The sequence below is a fragment of the Mustela putorius genome, unplaced genomic scaffold (genome assembly GCF_011764305.1).
Source record: "Mustela putorius furo isolate JIRA1106 unplaced genomic scaffold, ASM1176430v1.1 tig00003836_pilon_pilon_pilon, whole genome shotgun sequence".
In the NCBI taxonomy this organism is placed as follows: domain Eukaryota; kingdom Metazoa; phylum Chordata; class Mammalia; order Carnivora; family Mustelidae; genus Mustela; species Mustela putorius.
The window spans coordinates 36,565,905-36,586,616 of record NW_025421989.1 but is presented as its reverse complement, the minus strand read 5'-3'; the positions used below and the strand labels follow the sequence as shown (position 1 = coordinate 36,586,616).

General features: G+C 37.5%; 1 protein-coding gene across 13 annotated transcripts in view; it reads left to right on the top strand.

Annotated features, from left to right (window-relative positions):
* CASK (calcium/calmodulin dependent serine protein kinase) overlaps positions 1–20,712 on the top strand; it is a 362,863-nt gene that overhangs the window by 52,325 nt on the left and 289,826 nt on the right. For 7 of the 13 annotated variants that reach the window (XM_004754920.2, XM_045089473.1, XM_004754922.2 and 4 more), the window contains exon 2: positions 11,006–11,118. In XM_004754920.2, coding sequence (XP_004754977.1) covers positions 11,006–11,118 — 113 coding nt within the window. Of the gene's footprint in view, positions 1–11,005; positions 11,137–20,712 lie in introns of all 13 variants that reach the window. The other 6 variants (XM_013057510.2, XM_013057509.2, XM_013057514.2 and 3 more) reach the window with 1 other exon arrangement.

Genomic DNA, 20,712 nt, shown 5'->3' with positions numbered 1-20,712 from the left:
AACGAAGATAGTAACTTCTGGGCCCAAATAATAGCTAATGGCAGGAGACATACTATTACAGGAATAATGTAGCGTTTGGAGAACTATGTTAGTGGCATATTAACAGAACACCCTCCTTTTATAAATATAATTTACAATGTAACCTCATACTGCCAGCCTTCCATAATTTTTAGTTTCAGTTTTTAAAGACTAGAGTATGCATGCAGAATTTGACAATTGTGATAATTAATTTTAGTACTAGTTATACACTAGTAGAAAGTTAGGAGCAAGTTTCCAAAAAGTTGTTTCTCTATGAAATATTTCCTTTGGGTCAGTTTCTGACATAATAGTCCCACATGTAGAAAATAACAATGGGACTGTGCAGCTCTTAATTTAAAAATGAAAATTGGGCTTTTCTCGTGCCTGCCTTGAGAGGAATGGGGAGAATCCATGTGTTCATGCCTAGGGCAGACCCTGCTAAGCACTTGGTTTTGTGTCTCTATTTCTATAACATACTATGTTCTAAGAGCTTGCCTTTAGCACTTTGTCTTTCTGGGCTTCTTGCAGTCCTTCTGAGGGGGATGTTTCTAGCAGTTCCTTTTGGAGAAATGGGATATGTTTGTGTTTTCTGGGGCTCTGTCTTCTGTCCTTTTTGGTCTATACTCTTAAGTAATCTCGTTCACATGAATGGCTTAAGTTACCTCCTGTTCACTGGTGCCTCCTTACAGAGTACAGGGATTGAGAACTTAGATCTTGGAGTTCCTTATGTTTTGGTTCCAGTCCTGACTCAGCCATTCACTTTCTGGCCCTAGAAAACCTGTCTTGGCCTCAGTTTTCCGAATCTATAAAATGGGGGGTTGTTTCTTGGCTGTTACAATAGACAAAGGAGAGAATCATGTAAAGTTCTTAGCAGCATGCTTGGCAAATGGTATGCTGTCAGTGGTGGTTGGTGTTGTCTTCATCTACATGTTGACCCCTTCCTTGAACTTCATATTCCTGTCTAATGTCCTCTGTAAAATCTCTTCCTGGATAGTTCATGGAAATCCATATTTTGATTTGAATCAGTGTTTTGAAAATACCACCATGTGTCTCCTTTCTCAGTTTTCTACTAGCTCTTTGTCATGTAGCCCCTCTCATTTGATGGTATCATTATTTACTCAGTCACTGTTGCCAGAAGTCTGTAAATCATTCTTTCAGCTGCCCACGCCCCAAGCTGGTCATTCATTACACTGTCAATGTTTTTAAACAATTGATTTGAGAGAGAGAGAGTGCACGTGCGATCACAGGGGAAGGGGCAGAGGCAGAGGGAGAGACAGAGTCCCAAGCAGACTCTGAACGGATCACAGCCTGACACGGGGCTCAGTCCCACAACCCAGGATCAGCATCTGAGCTGAAACCAAGAGTCGGTGTCTCAAATCGACTGCACCACCCAGGTGCCCCACTACATTGTCAGTTTAAGTATCTCTGTTACGTGTACTCTGTTGGTTTAGTGTTTATCACCTCATGCTTAGGCTAAAGTAGTAACTTCCTAACTGGCCCCATTCATTATTCAACCCATCTTCCACTCCTCTGCCTTTTTCTCTTTCTAGCTATTTCTCACCCTCTGATTTTTCAAACTAGCAATACCAAATAGCTTGTAGTATCCAGCACAAACCATGTTTTGACTTGGCTGTAGGCTATTCCACATACTTCTACTAATTTCTGGAATTTTCCCCTTTCCCTTGTTGGCCTGAAAAATGTATTTACCTTTCCAAGCCTTCCTAAGTGTTTCTGTCTTAGAGGCTTCCTCTGACCACCTTCCTTTCCACAAATAATAAATTATTGGTATTATACTGTTTTAATTCCTTGTTCTATAACATTATACTGAAATCATGTATATGTACCAACAGTAATCTGGTAAGATTAGGTGTTTCCTGAGGACAAGAATTGCTTGTCCTCAGGAACAAATAGATATTTGTTTATTTGTATTTTTACTGGTCTTATTTCCATGGGGGAAAATGAAGTAAATGAATAAAATGTGCAAATATCAATAGAATTTTCTAATGTCAGTGCTTCAATATCCAATATTATTTTCTCCTCTTAGCATGTCTCCTTGATACACGCTCCATCATATATGAGCTAAGCAAGACTTAGAATCCATATCCTACTATGGCCCTTCAAACACACGCATGCAAGTGCACACACACACACACACATATACATATATATCAGTCAAGTTTTCCGGAACTTTTGGATTAGCAGAAATTACTATGTATACTCTACAGTCAGTCCTCTCATAAAAGTGGTGAATATATCCTGCATAGAGTAGACCAGAGAATGGTGTGCTACATAAAATCTAAAGAAAGGTCTACTAAACTTTTCACTGAACTATCAAGGTTTGACAGAGGTACTAATTATGCCAGTATAAGTACCGTTAGTAAATGTTAGTCTTAACTCTTTGAATTACTCAGCTTTGACAATTGAGCTAGATTTGTTCTTTTAGCTTATTGGAGAGCCACTGCCAAATTTTCAAATAAGCCTCCCCTTTCTATGTTCAAGGAACAATATGAATGATACTGAGCTTAATTCTTCGAAGTGCCAGGTCTTTAATTGTTAACATTTAGGCAATAGTTCCCGAGACTTTGATTTTAATAATTTTCCATCTCATGTATTTCTTTAGCAGTAGCTATGATTAGGCAAGCTTTTTTCCTTTGGTTTAGTCACTGTACCTAAAGTAACCCAGCTTGGTATGTGTATATATAAGTATGTGTGTTGCAGGTGGGGTGGCACCAGAAGTATTAAAGAGAAAAACAAGTGTCAGAGCAACATTCCTGCCCTATCACTGCCATAAAACTATAGGAAGACAAGGAAAGCATTTCTTTCTTTTTTTTTTTTTTTAAAGATTTTATTTATTTATTTGACAGTGAGAAATCACAGGTAGGCAGAGAGGCAGGCAGAGAGAGAGAGGGAAGCAGGCTCTCTGCTGAGCAGAGTGCCCGATGCGGGACTCGATCCCAGGACCCTGAGATCATGACCTGAGCCGAAGGCAGCGGCTTAACCCACTGAGCCACCCAGGTGCCCCAAGGAAAGCATTTCTTGACGGAATGACATATCTGAGCTCTTCTTTAAGGGCAATGACTAACAATGGAGAAATAAGAGGAAAAGACCACTATTACCTTTATTAAGTATTATTTTTATATATATTTGTGTGTCTATAGAATGTAGTTCTTAAGACTTCATTCTTACTGCTAATGTCGTTATTATTGTATTTGTAATTTATTTCCTTTATACCCAGCCACCATTTACAAAGTGTAATAACTATATAGAACATCAGAACTATATAGAAAATCGTAGGAAAAGTACAGACTTAGTAAATTGGTAGAGAAATAGCTAAACGTACCATAATTTTTCAGTTTTATATACTTTTGTAAAATTGTGTGCTATGATAAGTTTATCAGTGGCTTTGCTCATTCCTAGTTTATTTTTTGATCCATCATTCACCAAATACTTACCGAGGGTCTAATATATACCAGGTACTCATTGAGTGTATATTCTAAATGTAGCATAATACTACATATTATAAATATACATTACATAACTCAAATACACACGTGTTTATGTGTATGCATATGCATACATGCACACACACAGGTGATATTATTTCCCACAGCTATGTTCTATGAAGTTGCCCCAAACACTAAATGAATGCTGAACCCCTGCTCCTAGGGGCAGTACAGGGTTATGCTCCTGCGAGCTGTTGGTCACCTGTTTAACTAATCAATATATAACCTGTCTTATGTGTATTTTTGTTTGAAGATACCTTATTTCATATATATTGTTGATGGATTAACCTTCAATCAATACTAACAGCTCTGTAATTCATTCTTGAATGAAGCTCATCTCACACATGTATTTTCTCCTTAAGGCACATCACAGCCTGCTTGCACTTAGCTAGACAGCCCTTCAGCATCACATTGGAAGGCCATTTTAAACAGTGAAATGACCAACAAGAGGCACAAAGTGTAAAAAATGCACTAAATGGCAAAAAGGACACTTGCTTACAGTATGGCAACTGAAACATGAAGGCTGAGTGTCACTTTGTTCACCCTTAGGTGGTAACATCCACATCAGGCAACTCAGGTATTTCACTGTTGGGCATATGTTTGTGAATGACTGTGAAAATACAGTGGGTATTGATTTGGGGTTACAAATAAATGTTAGTAAGTGACTTTGTAAATACTCTACAAGTAATTAGGATTGACTATATATCAACTGTGTGTTTGTGTGTGTAAATATATATATATATATATGAAATATGAATTTGTTCTTTGTCTTTATTTCCCCCATCTGTTTCTTTCCTTTTGTTAATTGGTGTTTCTTTTTCTTCATGGTTTTCCTGTATCCTTGTGGTATGTTGCATAATCTGTTATAAAGCAGTGAAGCTTCTAGACCTGTGATATGGACAAGAAGTTCATACTGTTACAGTGAACCTAATTCATATTAACTTAATAACATTATAAACTTAATATTTGAGATCTAAACATTGGTTTCATTTATGTATGTCAAGTCACTTAAAATAATTTGTACAGATATGTGAACAAAATTAAGACTTTTGATTAGCAAGATCTTAGAGATATACCTCTAAGCCATTAAAAACACTTTTTAAACTATGAAATAGATGTATGGAGGATTGTATTAAGTATGTGTGTATATTAAAAGTAGTGAAATGAAAACTCATGAATCCATCATCCAGGTGATGAAAGGGAATATTTCTAAGTACCTTTAAAAGCCCTTTGTATGCCCCTTCCCGAAAACGGCCCCCCCCCTACTGCTATCCTGGCTTTTATATTAATCATTCCTTTTGGTTTTCTTTATAGATTGACCACCTAGCTATTTATGTCCAAAGAGTATATTATTTAGTCTTTAAAAACTAAGTAATGAGGACAAACTTAGGTATGTAAGGAAAGGGCAATATTACCAGTATTGTATGAAGATTCTCAGGAGAAGAAAAGCTGAACAGAGCCTCTTGGTCACAGTCTGGCTTCAGATACCCTGAGAGTATATAGGAGCCCTGTCTGGGAAGTCAGCTGGCAAGGTCCCAAGTAAATCCCATGACACGGGGCTCCTCACAGACAGGACACCAGTGCTATGTATGGGGGCTGGTTTACTGTTCTGCAGGGATATGATCAGGGGGCTTGGGCTGCTGTGCATTCTCCTGCTTTTCAGTCCCCTAAGACCGCCTCCAGCTCTCAGGAATATACCAACTGCTGTGGAGCAAAATGACCGTCTTCTGCTAATCCAGGCAGCAGAGAAGAGCAGGAATCTTAACAGCCCCTGGTCGGAAAAAGCCAAACAGAAGAATCTGGGCCCAGCACACCTACTTCTCCTTGTTTTGGGGTTAGGGGATCATTGGCAGTGGGAATTTTCGACAGCTCACAGTTTGGACTGGTTAACCTCTCCTGCTGTCAGCCCAAAGTCTCCCTTATACTCCTGGGGGCTCCGTTTATGCATCTCCTGTGTTGGGTCTCCTCTTTGCTGTCTCTTGACATCCTTTCTGCTGATCTAGTCTCTTGTTTCAGCAAACATATCTTAAAATAACTTCTTCAGATAGTATGCATTGTGAGTAATTTATTGAGCTTTTTCATGTCTGAAAATGTCTTTGTGATTATTGATTTTTCTGACTGGATATAGAATTAAAAGTTAGAAATCTCCTCCATGATTTTGAAGTTGTTACTCCATTGTCTTCTTGCTTTTAGTATCGCCATTGAGAACTTAGAAGCCATTCTGCTTCCTGATCTTTCTGTGTGAACCATATGATCCTCCCCTCCCAGCACACCATCCTTCCTTCTACTTCTAGAAATGGAAATCACAGTGATTTTAGGTTTCACAATGGCATGTGTGGACGTGGGCCTATGATCTATTTTGTCGAGTATTTGGTGGGTCCTTTCAATTTGGGAAACTCCTGATTTAAGTTCTGGGAAATTTTCTTGGATGATTCTTTTGTGTTCTTCCACTCCATTTTTTTGTTCTTTTTGCTTTACTTTCTGGGCTATTTCCTCAAAGTTATTTTCTAGCCCTTCTATTGAGCTTTAAATTTCTTAACTTGTTTCTTTTGGGCGGGGGTGGGAGGTGGGGGGGTGGGAGGTTGGGGGAACTAGGTGGTGGATATTGCAGAGGGCTCAGATTGCATGGAGCACTGGGTGTGGTGCAAAAAACAATGAATACTGTTCCGCTGACAATAAATTTTAAAAATTAATTTAAAAAAGAGCCCCTTTTTTCTTTTCTGAAAGTTCTGGTTTTGTTTCATAGTTATAATAGCTTTCTGAGGATATTCATGGTAGTCTGAAGGGTTTTTTTGTTTGTTTAGTCTTTTTTCCTTTAGGTTGCTCTTTCTGTTTTGTGACCTCTATCTTCCAAATTACAGACTATTCTCCAGATATCTTGGAAGTTTGGAGGTGTACTTATGACTAGGAATAGAGCAGTGGTTCTCAGCTGGAGCCAGTTTTTACCCCCCCCCACCCCCCCGGGGACATAGGACAATGTCTGGAGACATTTTTGGATGTCAGAACTTGGTCAGGGGTGCTGCCTGGATTGCTGTTAAGCATCCTGCAATGCAGAGATATCCTTGCCCAGTAAAGACCTATCCAGGCTTTCAAAATGTCAGTAGTGATGAGGTTGGAAATCCTGCAATAGGGGGCTGAAAGCTGATTGACAGCTCTGAACTTGTGGGTGGGGCTTGTTGAGCAATTCAAGTCATTATCTATAGGTCTTTCCTTCTGGCCTGGTCAGGTACACAACAGAAAATCTTTTCTCCTCCTGCCTGAAGGCTAAAGCTGTAGCTTCTTACAACCCCCTGTTAAGGAGAAAAGAGGTGGGGCTGTCTGTATTCAGTTTGTGTGTGATCACTCAATCCCGTAGCTTTCCATTTACTCTTACCCACTTCCTCAACTGCCTTGTGCCCCAGTTCTCAGACCCTATGTTTTACCCTTTGTAGAGCGGGTCTCTGATAAAATGATGGTAGGGCCTTTGCACGGTGGGATGGAGTGTGGGTATGGAGGGGGCCTCGGGCTCTAACTGCTGCTCTAGAGATTTCTTTCAAACCTCTTCTTTTAGCCCCACCTTCTAGTTCCAGGGTTATCTGGTGCAGCCAGCTCAAGAGTTTCTTGAGGATTCTGGAGTATAGAATGTGTTTGGTTTATGAACTTGCTTTATTTTCTCTTTGCACTTCAGCTTTCCTGACTCTACTAAGTCAGTTACCACTACTCCACCACTGCTTTTTTGCTTCCCAAATTTGAGTATTACTACTGTCGCTTCTAGTTTCAAAAGTGATAGCCCCTTTGGTATCATTTTAGTGGGGTCTGGGGAGGAAGATGAATTAGATGCATTGTGTTAAATCTGTTATCCTGGAAACCAATATGCCATATTCTAGCTTGATTTCAACCTTAATTCTAGTGTCCTTTTTTGATGTATTTACTTTTGGTATCAAAATTGTTCCTTTCCAGAGCGCCTGGGTGACTCATTTGGTTAAGCATCCGACTCTTGATTTTAGCGCAGTTCCTGATACCCTGTGTTGAGCTCCCTGCTCAGCAAGGAGTCTACTTAAGGATTCTCTCCCTCTCCCTCTTCTCTCTTTTTCTCTCTCAAATAATAAATAAATCGTTTTTTTAATTGCTCATTTCCTAGACTTAACCTTTTTTCACATAAATGAGTACCAGAGGAGAGGACCCTCTGACTGCATAGAGACACAGCTGCATTCTTTTCAGAACCATAGGCCATGGTCCAACAATATTTATTCACTTGCAACATATTCTGGTTTCATTGACCTTTTACTTAAAAACAGAATTCTAGGGCACCTGGGTGGCTCAGTGGGTTAAGCCTCTGCCTTCGGCTCAGGTCCTAGTCTCAAGAGTCCTGGGATCGAGCCCCACATCGGGCTCTCTGCTCAGTGGGGAGCCTGCTTCCCCCTTTCTCTTTGCCTGCCTCTCTGCCTACTTGTGATCTCTCTCTCTCCATCAAATAAATAAAATCTTAAAAAAAAAAAAAAACAGAATTCTGCAAGATGCCACCTGCCTCAGATGGAACTTTCTGCCACAATCCTAATCGAAAATCATTCTAAAAGTTGAAGAGGGGGGACACCTGGGTGGCTCAGTTGGTTAAGCAGCTGCCTTCGGCTCAGGTCATGATCCCAGCGTCCTGGGATCGAGTCCCACGTCGGGCTCCTTGCTCAGCGGGGAGCCTCCTTCTCCCTCTGCCTCTGCCTGCCATTCTGTCTGCCTGTGCTTGCTCTCTCCCCTTCTCTCTCTCTGATAAATAAATAAAATCTTTAAAAATAAATAAATAAATAAATAAATAAATAAAAGTTGAAGAGGGAACATCTATTTTATCAAATCTGAAGTGCTATCAATTATCTTATTTCATCTTGATTAACATGCTGGCCAGAATTAGTAGAAATAAGAGAAAGATAATAGCTTATGATGGTGGCTTACTACTATCTGTCAATATTTTCCTCCACATAAATACTCGAGAACCATCTGTACCATAGGATACCCCCCTCCCCCGGAAAAAAAAACCACGTATGGGTGAAATTTCAAGCATGGAAGAGTTTTGGCCAGATGAATGGCCAGACTTAGGCCCTCTGAATTTTTGCTGTTCCTTAAAATATCATTCAAGTATAATAAATGTAAAACAATTACTGTACTACACATACTTTATTACACCCTCTTTTTTGAAGATGGGAAACCAAGCCAGAATATTCAGAGTATTACTTGCCCATTTTCAACCTATCAACCAAATAATGGTACTCAAATCCTGTATACCCCTTTAAATTTTTATCAATTTCCACTGAGCATCTGGTTGATGGATTAAATCATAAGAAAAACTTAAGGTATATTTCAGTGTCTTTTTATGTACTAAATTTGATTCACTTTTGCTAACTTCTTGGGTGCCATTGAAACGCCTTACTTTTTGACCTGTCTTCAGGTCATCAGTAGTTAATAAACTCTTTTTCCTTGCTTCACATTATAGAATTAGCCTAAAGAATTGAGGATTGGGTTTGACTTTTATTCATAGACTTAAATGCCTCTCCCCCCCACCCCCAAATTCCCTTTTCTCTCCTTTTTCTGTAGCTTTCTTCATTTTACTATTACTAAAAGGGCAGGGAGAGACGCTATGCTTTTCTTCCTCACCTTGCATCAAACAGGAAAAAGTTAAAAATTGACTCTATTGTCCACAAATAATCCTGCATATGGATCTTGGAAATTTTCTAAAAGATGTAGTGAATTGAAGCACACTATAGGAATGTATATATAAATAGAATCCCAAGGGCTTATATATGGACAAAAACAAATTACAATAAGCATTTCCTGAAATTGCTTGCTGTTGTCAGGATAAGTAGTCACAAGTAAGACATCCAGATTGAGAATGAAAACGTTTGTGGGAGTCCTGTCTCACTTTGTTGTATTGTCTTCTCTTAGAGCAAAATCTTTGAGCAGTTTGGAGTGGTTTTTGAAAAGGTCCTCTTTCTTCAGAGTTCTGAAAGGCACATTATTACCACTTTTCTTCCTTCCAGTTGAGCTTTGTTAGGTTGCTTGAAGAGAGAGATTTGAGGCTGTGGTGTAATAGATGTCCAGATGATGGCACAGTGAAATCAACTAATTCATATGATGTTAGAGAAATGTTTAAGTCTGGGTTAGGTTATATTTTTTTTTCTTGTCCCCTAATTGAGAGAAAGACAAACTCTTTTAAGGCAAGCAGGATCACAAGTGCCCCAATGTAAATGAAGAACTTACCTGCTGATTGACCATGGGCATCCACATGTACTGTTTTTACCTGTAAAAGCTAATGAGGGTGTTACTTTTCCTGGTGGGAGGGATATACCTGTGTATACATGTACATGTATTTAATGACTTAAACTAAACTTGCTTTCAGATAAATTGCTACAGTATATTGCTATTATGTTCTGTATTATTCAGTAGTCAATTCAAGCATGTCCATATACAATTCAATCTTTGGATTATCTTTGGTTCAGATACTTACTTGATAACTATTAATCGCAAGGAACTGTGTGTACTCATGTGTGTGTGTATGTAATGCATGGGCCTGGGCATTGGTGTTTTAATCAATCATCCCAGTGAATTCAATTGTATGGCCAGTATTAAAAGCCACCAGTTTAGGGAGAGAACTGGGTGACTCAGATGAGTAGCCCAGTGGCTCTTCTGGCAGAAAGTACTTCCTTTTCTATGGTAATTTAGAACAATTCCAATTTGAAACTTAAGGAAGATGTATTTCTCTGTCATGTCTTGTGAGACTGGAGAGGCTCTTGGAGGCAAAATCATGCAGGGCTTTCTCTTTGTGAAGTGCCTCTTCGAGTATTTTGGCCAGACTTTACTGGGGTATATTTTCCTATTTGGGAATTATTTATGTGTTTTGGTTCTTAGCTAAATATGTGCATTGAAAATACCTTCTTTCCTGTGGGATTTTGAGCAGAAATATAAGATCAGATTTCCATTTTTAAAACATGACTCCAAGAATGAGTGGGAGAAGCAAGTTATTCAGCAGTCCTGGTAGAAGATGGTAGTAGCTTAGATCTGGGTATGTTACATGGAGAGAGGTGGAGAGGATTGAGAGAGAGTTGAAAGTCAGTGGCCTTGTTAATGAAGATTGGGTAGGTAGTAGGTGAGGTGAAAGTGGAAGGGGTCAAGAATGACTTCAGTTACTGCTTCAAAAGGTAAAAGCTGTGTGTACTGCCACTGTGATTTCTTACTCTAAGATGTTATAATATATGTAGAATATTACAAAAATTATTTGCCTTGAGTATAAGAATAATAAGAATTTTCATAAGTCATTTCTAAATACAGATTTGCTTTCTTTTCTGGTTTAATAACATGAATTATTTACCTCATGGATTGTAGAAAAACATGTTCAAAATTGTTGTACTTAAATTTGATCCTAAACTACAGCCATAGTAGACACTGAAACATCAGTAAGATGTTGATGGGGACATTAATTAAAAGCAATGAATTAAACTTGGCCTTTTTCTTTTTTAAAGGGGTCCCTTCAGTGTTGTACGACGATGTATCAACAGAGAAACTGGGCAGCAATTTGCTGTAAAAATTGTTGATGTAGCCAAGTTCACATCAAGTCCAGGGTTAAGTACAGAAGGTAAGAGATGGATTTCAAGTAAGTTATTTGATGTCTGGCTTTATTTCATCTCCAAAATCCATTTATCAACCTAACTTTCATCTGGGGGTGGGGAAGTGGTGGGTTTAATGTAGTGGGAAGTGGGTGGAGACAGTTTAAATTTCATTCTAGTTTGTCAGTTTTAGAACATGGTATTTGAAAGATAGCTAGAGTAATTTACAGTTATAGAAACACATTGCTCTAGGCCTATTGTTTTTGACTAGGAAGAAGTGAAATCTAGATATCTATTTATAAGGTCTAATTTTGAGTCCTGTGGTATGGAAGATGGGATGGGAAGGGAGGGAGGGGAAATAATGGCAAAGATGTGATCATTGCAGTTCAAAAGAAACTAGGATGAATTCCCTCCAAATCCATAACTTACCACCTTTACAATCATGGTCTAATAGTACTAAAGGCTCCTATATCCCATTTGGCTTAAGTCACTTAGAGTGCATAAGTTCAATTGGAAAGATCAGTACGGTTATGATGTGCAGGACTTAAACTTTGGTTTTAAGACATTGATATGGTTAATCATATTTATATGTAAATGTTTTTAAACAGTAGGTAAACATTTTAAAGTTACTTATTTTTTATATAGTTATTTTTTATATCATCCTTGCTTCACCTGGCCACAGTTCCAGTGTGCTCCTACTTCAGCTGGTACAATTGATTGTATTTATTTTTCTAATTATCCTGTCTTCCAAATACAGGCTATTTAACAGTGCAGTAAAAGCTACCCTCCTACAGTCTCCCCCCCCCCCCGCCAGGAACAATGCAATTGGTCACTGAAGTTGGAAAACCTAAGGCAGAGTAGCCTATTTATATTTTATCCAGTTATCCTGACTGTGGAAAGTAGAATTCCACCTTCCGTGTGCTCCAAGTTAATCTGTTTCTGTAGATCTTTTTTCAGGATCCCTGCTTTTAAATACTTTTTTAACCCTTTGAATTATTATTATTATTATTATCCATATACTGATTATAGAAGAGTCTTAGAAGTTGTTACTCACAAAAAGCACTGATTTTTTTAAGTGCTTTAATCCTTAAAATGTTATGGTAAGATTCAGAGGTTTTAGATCTCATGGTTTCATTCTCTGGAATTGGCTATTATTACTTTTTAATATGAATTATTTTATGAATTTAGCAGAATTTAAAATTTACTTCCAACAGGCTTTGCAACTTAATTATGTTTCCTAAAACTTAGCTGGATTTAAGTTTAATATACTGTATGTGATTTTGTTTACCTCAGTTGTCAATGAATAAAACCTTCCTAGGTCTTGAACATAGTTTATTAAACCTATACATGTGTTGAATCTTTCTCTTAATGTTTTGTTACTGTTGATATGGTTAGAGTCTAGTTTAAAATCACAAGTCTAAATCAGTTACTCAATATACCAATTTTATATTGATTTAGCTCATTGTTATATCTAATTCTGAATCTCTTCAGGCTAAAGACATTTTTAGGGAGGCAATTGATTACTTTCTCAGTTTGCTGAGATTGTTTATTGACAGATTTCTTCAGCAAGGGATCTCTGGCACTATAGACTCCAGCTTCCAGGCTGACCCTTTTTTTTTCCCCCATTTTTACCTAGTTAGGGAGTCAAATGCCAAACTTAACAAAAAAGAGGTGGGGGTGGGACGGGGAGGGTTGGGATGTAATCCATGTCTCAGAGTTTGTCTTGTCTTTACCTAATATATGGGAGCCTGTCACTGAAATTGTAGTTCATTCCTTCATTGTTTTGGCATTGCTTTTGCTATATAAATGTCTTCAAGTCCAGTTCTGAAGACAAGGCCAGGTCATTTCATTTATCCTATAGAAGGGCCACATCCTATAGATAGTAAATGATAGCAGTTGAATTCTGATTATTACTTATGATTTTATCTAGTTCTGATAAGAGTTTATTGCTACTCAAATGAGAATGTGCCATTTGTCCTTTATATAGTCTATATAATGGCCCCGAAATGTAGTTTTCCTTTCTTCTTCGGCACAGTGACGAAGAAGCAAAATCAAAATTCCATTACTCACCCACCTTTCCTTTCTTTCCTTCCCTTTCTTTCTTTCTTTCTTTCCCCCTTCCTTTCTGCCCTTCCTTCCCTCCAGGGGTGCTCCCATATCCTCTTACTGTTCATGCTTACACTATCTTACTTTAACCTGGACACATCTTAAGATATATATAATAAATATTTTATTTATAAAGTCTCTGGCTAATTTCCCTTCCCAATGTCTGTTAACTTGTTTCCAGTCACTGACGGCAAAACATCTTAACCCTTTTGCCCTTCCAGTCCATTTACTAACTGTTAGGGTCCAAATATGACCTCATTCATGGCTAAGTGTAGGAGATGCTATATTAAGAAAAAACATATTATGAAGTGAAATTTAACACGGTAAAAAGACATCCATAAGTTTAAATATCTAGAAATAGCTGTATTTACTGTTACATTCTCTTCTAATTAGGCCTCTCAAGCGATACATAATTTAAAATCTGTTTTATTCTTTATCCTTTTTCCACTTTTTAAATTTATTTTTTATTTAAATTTTGCTTAGTTGACATATAGTGTAATATTGTTTCTAGAGTAGAATTCAGTGATTCATCACTTCCATTTTATTTTTTAATTTTTGTCTTTGTGGTTTATTTGGCCTTGTCATTGCCTCAATATTTTTTCCTGTTTTAGTGCATTTGTATTCAAACACTTTATTGAGTAAAATGGGTTTTGTAAAGGGTTACCTGAGGTCCTAACATATGCTCTTTACTTCGACAGATTATTATAATATGAAGACATATACAAAGAGCACCCACTTTTAAAGATTTTCTTTATTTATTTGAGAGAGAGAATGAGAGATAGCATGAGAGGGGAAAAGGTCAGAGGGAATAATAGACTCCCCATGGAGCTGGGAGCCTGACATGGGACTCGATTCGGGGACTCCCAGATCATGACCTGAGCGGAAGGCAGTTGCTTAACCAACTGAGCCACCCAGGTGCCCAAGAGCACCTACTTTTAAGAGGCTTACAGTTAAAGAGTCTTCAATCATTGTTTTAATAAGAACATGTAATAAATACAAAATACATAATTTACAAAGCAGCTTTTGAAATGAAATACTATGTATTAGTTTGAGACCACTTTTATGTTTTAATATTCGAAATTCTTGATGCTCCACTGGAGATGTAATTATTTGAATATCTGTTTTCTATTTTTCCCATTAAAATCTATTTTTTTTCAGTAGCGGTTCTTAATTTACAGGTTATAGGATATCCAAGAACCCTTTAAATTGTAAGCTCAATTATAAATACATGTTCATTTTCTTAGGAAGGAAATCCGTAGCTTTTATTAGATTCCTAAAAAGCCATATTATTCCTAACTGGTTGAATTTCTTCTTTCACATGTATGAAAAAATGAAATTGATGCCCATGAACATGAGATGAATAGCAAGTTTTTATTAAATGAAAGCTGGCTGAATTTATATTAGGATATTACTTCTGATCAGAGGATATTTTCATACATACATACACAGCCTCCATTAATGAAATTCCTTGATGAATATCTTAAAACTTTTAATGAGTGCACATTTTATCTCTTATATCTCTTTATCCCTACTAAACCACTAATTAAATTTGACTTTTTTGTTTTAAAAATAGGTATCAAAATTAACTTAGGCAATTGTTATAAGGAAATTTTAAGGAACATAAGATATATAGAAATGGAAATTGAATTGACAGTTCTGAAATCTTGAAGGGACTCAGTTCTTTATGATTCAATTTTAAAAGTTTAAAAAGGCAGTTTTTATTTTGGAAGAAGATTGTCTTCTAGAAAGAATATAGATTGGGTCCCAATTTACCTAGCCTTTAAGAATATCTCATTCTGAAAGTCCCAGATAGCAGATGATGTCAGCAAAATTGGAGGAGTAAGGGCCTTTGACAGTTCTCCTCTCCATAAAAGCAAGGGGAAAACTGGCAAAAATAGAATCAACTTTTTCAGAACTCTGGAAATTAACCAAAGGTTTGCAGCTATGCAGGAAGAATTTATTCAGGAAAAACCACTGATTCTTGCTAAGAACAGTGTGCTTTGTGGCAATGAGCTTACCTCATTCCCACCTTCCTCTCTCTAGTTCCATGGTAACCCTGAAAAAAAGAGTTCACAATTATGGTGCAAACCAGGAGGTAGGCAGTCTCCAAAGGAGGCAGAACAGGGATGAAGTTTCTTGAAAGCCTCATGCCTATGAAACTGTCATTATCTGACCTGTCTGGTAGTTCCCTCGAAGGGACACCACTCTTTATTTGGTCTGACTCAGAGACTGCCTTCTGCAAAATAACTTTTGCCTGGGGGCATTTGTTGAAAATTTTTAAAGGCAGTTTAATTTCATAGCTACCTGAAGTCGTAGAGTAACAGTTGGGGCAAACAAAAAGCTAACCTAAAAGCTTAAAAAGAAAAACTGGATATTGAGAGGTCTGTAGGATCTCTGAAAAAAACAAACATATCTTTGGGAATCAAGGAAGCCATGCACATACATAGGACTGTGTACATGCCCAGAAAAGACCTAACAAGGCCTTAAGCTCTGAACTCTGACCAACTTTGAGGGTTTGCCAGTAGGAGTTGAATGCTAAGGCAGAGTTGTCAACTCCCTGAGGGTTGAAAGTATGCCCCAATGCATAGAGAGCCTCTGCCTGAGCAACAACCAAACCAACCAAGCAGAGACTTAGTGGCCACACACAACAAAGATTGCCGACTTTACAGAATTTATTCCAAAAACTTAACCAAACAAGTAAGAACAGAAACTGCCACAGTAACAACAAAACCTAGAGGAAGGGAGAGTCTAACTTCCAAAGTTGACACATTATTTAAAACACCTAGTTTTCAACAACAACAAAAAATTGAGACATACAAAGAAACATAGTAGGGCTCATTAATGAAAAAAAAAAGCAATCAATAGAAATAATCAATAGAGCAAACTGAATTGTTGGACTTACTGAAAAAATAGCTTATTTTTTTAAAGATTTTATTTATTTTACAGAATGAGAGAGCACACAAGCAGGGGAAGCAACAGAGAGAGGGAGAAGCAGGCTCCCTGATGAGAAGGGAGCCTGATGCAGGGCTCAATCCCAGGACCCTGGGATCATGTCCTGAGCTGAAGACAGATGCTTTACCAACTGAGCCATCCAGGTGCCCCCTAGAAAAAGAGTTTAAATCCTCTATCTTAAATGTGTTCAAAGAAATAAAACTGTCTAAAAAAACTAAAGGAGAATAAGAATAATTTCACCAAATAAGAAACTATCAATAAAGAGAAATTAAAAAGAGACCCAAATAGGAATTCTGGAGTAGAAAAGTGCAAAAAACCAAAACTGTTTTACTGGAGGGACTCAATGGAAGATTTGAGCAGACAACAGAGTTAGCAGTCTTGAGGATGGGTCCATTAAGATTATTTAGGCTGAGGAACAGAAAGAAAAAAAGGTTGAGCAAAATTACAAGAGCCTCAGAGACCTGTAGGACACCATCAAGCACATGAACATATGTATAACTGGAGTCCCAGAAGGAGAGGAGAGAAAGGGAGAGAATATTTGAAGAAGCAATGACCAAAATGTTCATAGATGTGAAAGATCTAAATCTACACACTCAAAAAACCCAAGCAACTCCAACTCCAAGTAGGGTAAACTCAAAGATATTTCAGAATCAAACTGTCAAAGTGACAGAAGTAACTCGTCATGTACAAGGGATCGTTAATGAGGTTAAGAGCAGACCTCTTGTCAGAAACCATGGAGACTAGAAGACAAGAGGGTAACTTATTCAAAGTGATGAAATAGATGGTCTACCAAGAATTCCATATCCAGGAAAATAATAGCTCACAAATGAAGGTTCAAGACTTTCTCAGATAAAACTGAGAAAATTCGTCACTAGCAAACCTGGCCTACAAGAAATAGTAAAAGTAGTCCTTTAGGCTCAAAAAAAAACACTGGTTAGTAACAAACTACAAGTACCAGTAAAAGTAATTGCATATGTAAACATGAAAGACAGCACACATGTATTTTTGATTTCAACTTTTTTTTCCTGATATAAGAGATCACTGCTTAAAGCAGCCGAGAACAAAGTTGGTGGACTGACTTTACTCCAGTACTTAATTTAGAGTTGAATAATCAAGACAGTGTAGTATTATGAAAGAAAAAACAAATCAGTAGAAAAGAGAGCCTGGAAATACATACACACAAATATGGCCAGCTGATCTTTAAGTAACAAAGGCAATGGTGAAAGGATGTTCTTTTCAACAAGTAGTGCTAGTACAACTGGACATCTGGACATAGACCTTACTTTTTTTCCACAAAAATTTACTCAAAATGCTTTTCTTCTTAGAATGGGAACAAGGCAAGGCTGTTCATGCTTACCATTCTTGTTCAGCCTCGTGCTGGAAGCCATCACAATAAGGCAGGGAAAGGAAGACACAGAAGCCTATATACCAAATCCCAAGGATCTACAACAAAACTTTCAGAACTAATAAGTGAGTTCATCAACCACGTAAAATGAACAGACCCAAACCAATTATATTTGTTTTTCTATATACTTGATAAAGAACACTTAGATACCACAGTTAAAAACAGGGTGCTATTTGCAGTTGCCCAAAACAAAATGAAATTCTTAGGTATAAATCCCACGAAATATCTCTAAGCCTTGTAAAAACTATAAATCTCTGATGAAGGAACTCCAAGATCTAAATAAATGGAGAGATATACTTTCTTCATGGTTTGGATGATTCAACGAAGTAAAGATGTAATTTCTTCCCAGATTTATCTATGGATTTGCTCCAATTCCAGTTAAATTCCCAGGAGTATTTGTTGTGGGTGTGGAAAGCTTATCCTGGGCTATATATGGAAAGGCAAAAAGAATAAGAACAGAGAAAACAATTTTCAAAAGCTGTAATAAAGCAGGAGAAATCATTCCACCCCATTTGTTAAGATTTATATAGCTGTAGGTATTAATACAGTGTGGTGCTGGCAGAGGACTAGACTGCGATCAATGGAACAGATTAGATTGCTCAGAAGTAGCCCTACACCTGTACAGCCAACTGATTTCTGACAGTGGTTCAAACCCAATTCAATGAGGGAAGAAATAATTTTTTAAAGATTTTATTTTAGAGAGTGAGTGAGTGGGGTAAGGAGCAGAGGGAAAGGGAAGGGGAAATAATCACAAGCAGAACCCCCAGCTGAGCATGAAGTCCAGTGTGGTCCTCAGTACAACCTTGAGACATGGTCTGAACTGAAACCGAGAGTCCAAGGCCTAACTGACTGAGCCACCGAGGTGCCACAAGAATAGTGTCACTTAACAAATGGTAATAGAACAATTGGGCATCCATTGGGCAAAAATTGAACGTCAGTCTAAATCTAACATTTTATATAAAAATTACCTCCAAGCATATCCTAGATTTGAAGGTAAAACATAAAATTATGTAACTTTGAAAAGAAAATTACCAGGAAATCATCAGGACCTAGGGTATGGATCTCTTAGACATGACACCAAATGTACAATCTATACCGCTTTGCCAGAGCCCAGGCACGTGCGCTGGGCTTCCAGGCGATCGGGGTACCAGGAGGAGGGCATGTGGCCACGGCACTGGGGGCTCAGATCTAAGCACAGCCCTAGGTCTTGGCACACAACAGAGAAGGGAATGATTGGAACTTAACTTTGCAGAGCAAGTTGTGGTTTATGATTGTTCTCTGTAGATTTCAGGGATGACAAATTCTGACGCACTCACTCTAAAATGTCTTGGTCACACACCAGATCTTGATGCCTTTCTTTTAAATGAGTTCTCTACAGAGAGGCGTTTAGCTTCTCTCAGCATATTGGTTCTTTTTGTTTGTTTGTTTTTGTTTTTTAAATTTATATCACAAGCAGATTGCCAGCATAATGGAGAGGAAACCAGATTGGATATGGACTTTTTTTTTTAAATACTTCTTCCACTGTCATGTTCATATATCCAGATGGATGTTATCCTCTCCGATGATTATCTGGCACTAATTTATAACTATTATCAGAGACTATGTAGCAATATATCTGCAGCTAGGATGCACCGTAGGCCTCTATAGATGTATGTGCACATGTAAATATAAATGAACTTACATGCCAGGTTTTACACTTCCATCTCTAAAAGAGAGCAAAAAGCCCCCAAACTGGCCTTGTCCTAAGTGGATGTTAAGTGTTGCTTCTCTCTGCATTCTATGCCTTCCCCTTAATTGATGACTAAGTTGGTGGAAAATGGCTTGGTTTTATTCATGTTGTTTTTTGTTCTCAACTTTAAAAGTAATCTACCTCTGAAAATGTGTAGTTCGATGCTTGTTTGGTGAATTTGTGCCACTTTAACCCTTTCACAACCATTCCCATTTTGTTACGTTTCTGTTATGGGGAGTTTATGTTGAAATGTACAAAGCATTTATAGCAGTTTAAAAATAAAATATTTAAAATTTAAAAAAAATAAAGATAATGAGAAGAAATCCAACAGTAAAATAAATTAATTTTAAAAAATCCAATTATCCAGTAAAAACATGAACATTTTCCAACTACCCAGGTAAAAAACATGAACTTTTTCTAGAAATGGATTGTACAAGTTTGTACCAAGCACGTGCAAATAATGTTCAACATCTTTAGTTATTAGGGAAATACAAATTTAAACCACAACAAGATATTAGAACAGTTGTAATAAAAAATAATACTGTGTCCTGGCAAAAATGTGGAGAAACTGGATATTTTATACATTGTTGATGGAAATATACAAAATAAAGTCACTCTGGAAAATAGTCTAACAATTTCTTTGAAAAACTAAATATAGACTTACTGAACAATTCAACAGTTGTACTCCAGGGAAGTGTACATCTCAGAGAAAGGAAAACCTATGTTCACACGAAGACCTGCAACCAAGTTTTCATAGCAGTTCTATTTGAAATGGGTAAAATTTAGAAAGAACTAAAATATCCTCCAGTGGATAAATGGTTAAACAAATTGAGTTACATCCATACCATGGAATGACTATATAGCAAAAAAAAAAAAAAAAACACAAAACCTGTTGATGCATGCAACTACTTGGGTAGATCTCAAGGGAATTATGCTATGTTTAAAAAAAAAAACTTTCTAAAAGTTGATATACCATATGATTTCCTTTATATACATTTTGAAGTAATAAAATTATACAACTGGACAACAGATTAGTGATTGTCAAGTACTAAGGATCACAAACTTTTTGTGAGAAGCATGAGAGAAGGGGAGGCAGGTATGACTCTGAAGGGCTAGTATGTTAGGATTGTTGCGGGGGATCTTTGTGAACATTTCTTTACTTCTGTCGTGATAGTGACTACATGAACTTACACATGGTGATAAAATTGAATAGCTCTACATACACACAGGTCCATGTGAAACTGGTGGAATCTGAATAAGGTCTGTCGATTGTACCGTCAGTCTCCTGGTGTTGACCCTGTACTATAGTAAGTTACAGAAGGTATTAACATCAGACGTCCTGGGGAGGAAAAATTTTCTGATACCCTTAAGATTTCCTCCAGTTGCTCTGTGAATTATGTTGACATGAGACAGATTAACAGGGGAATATCA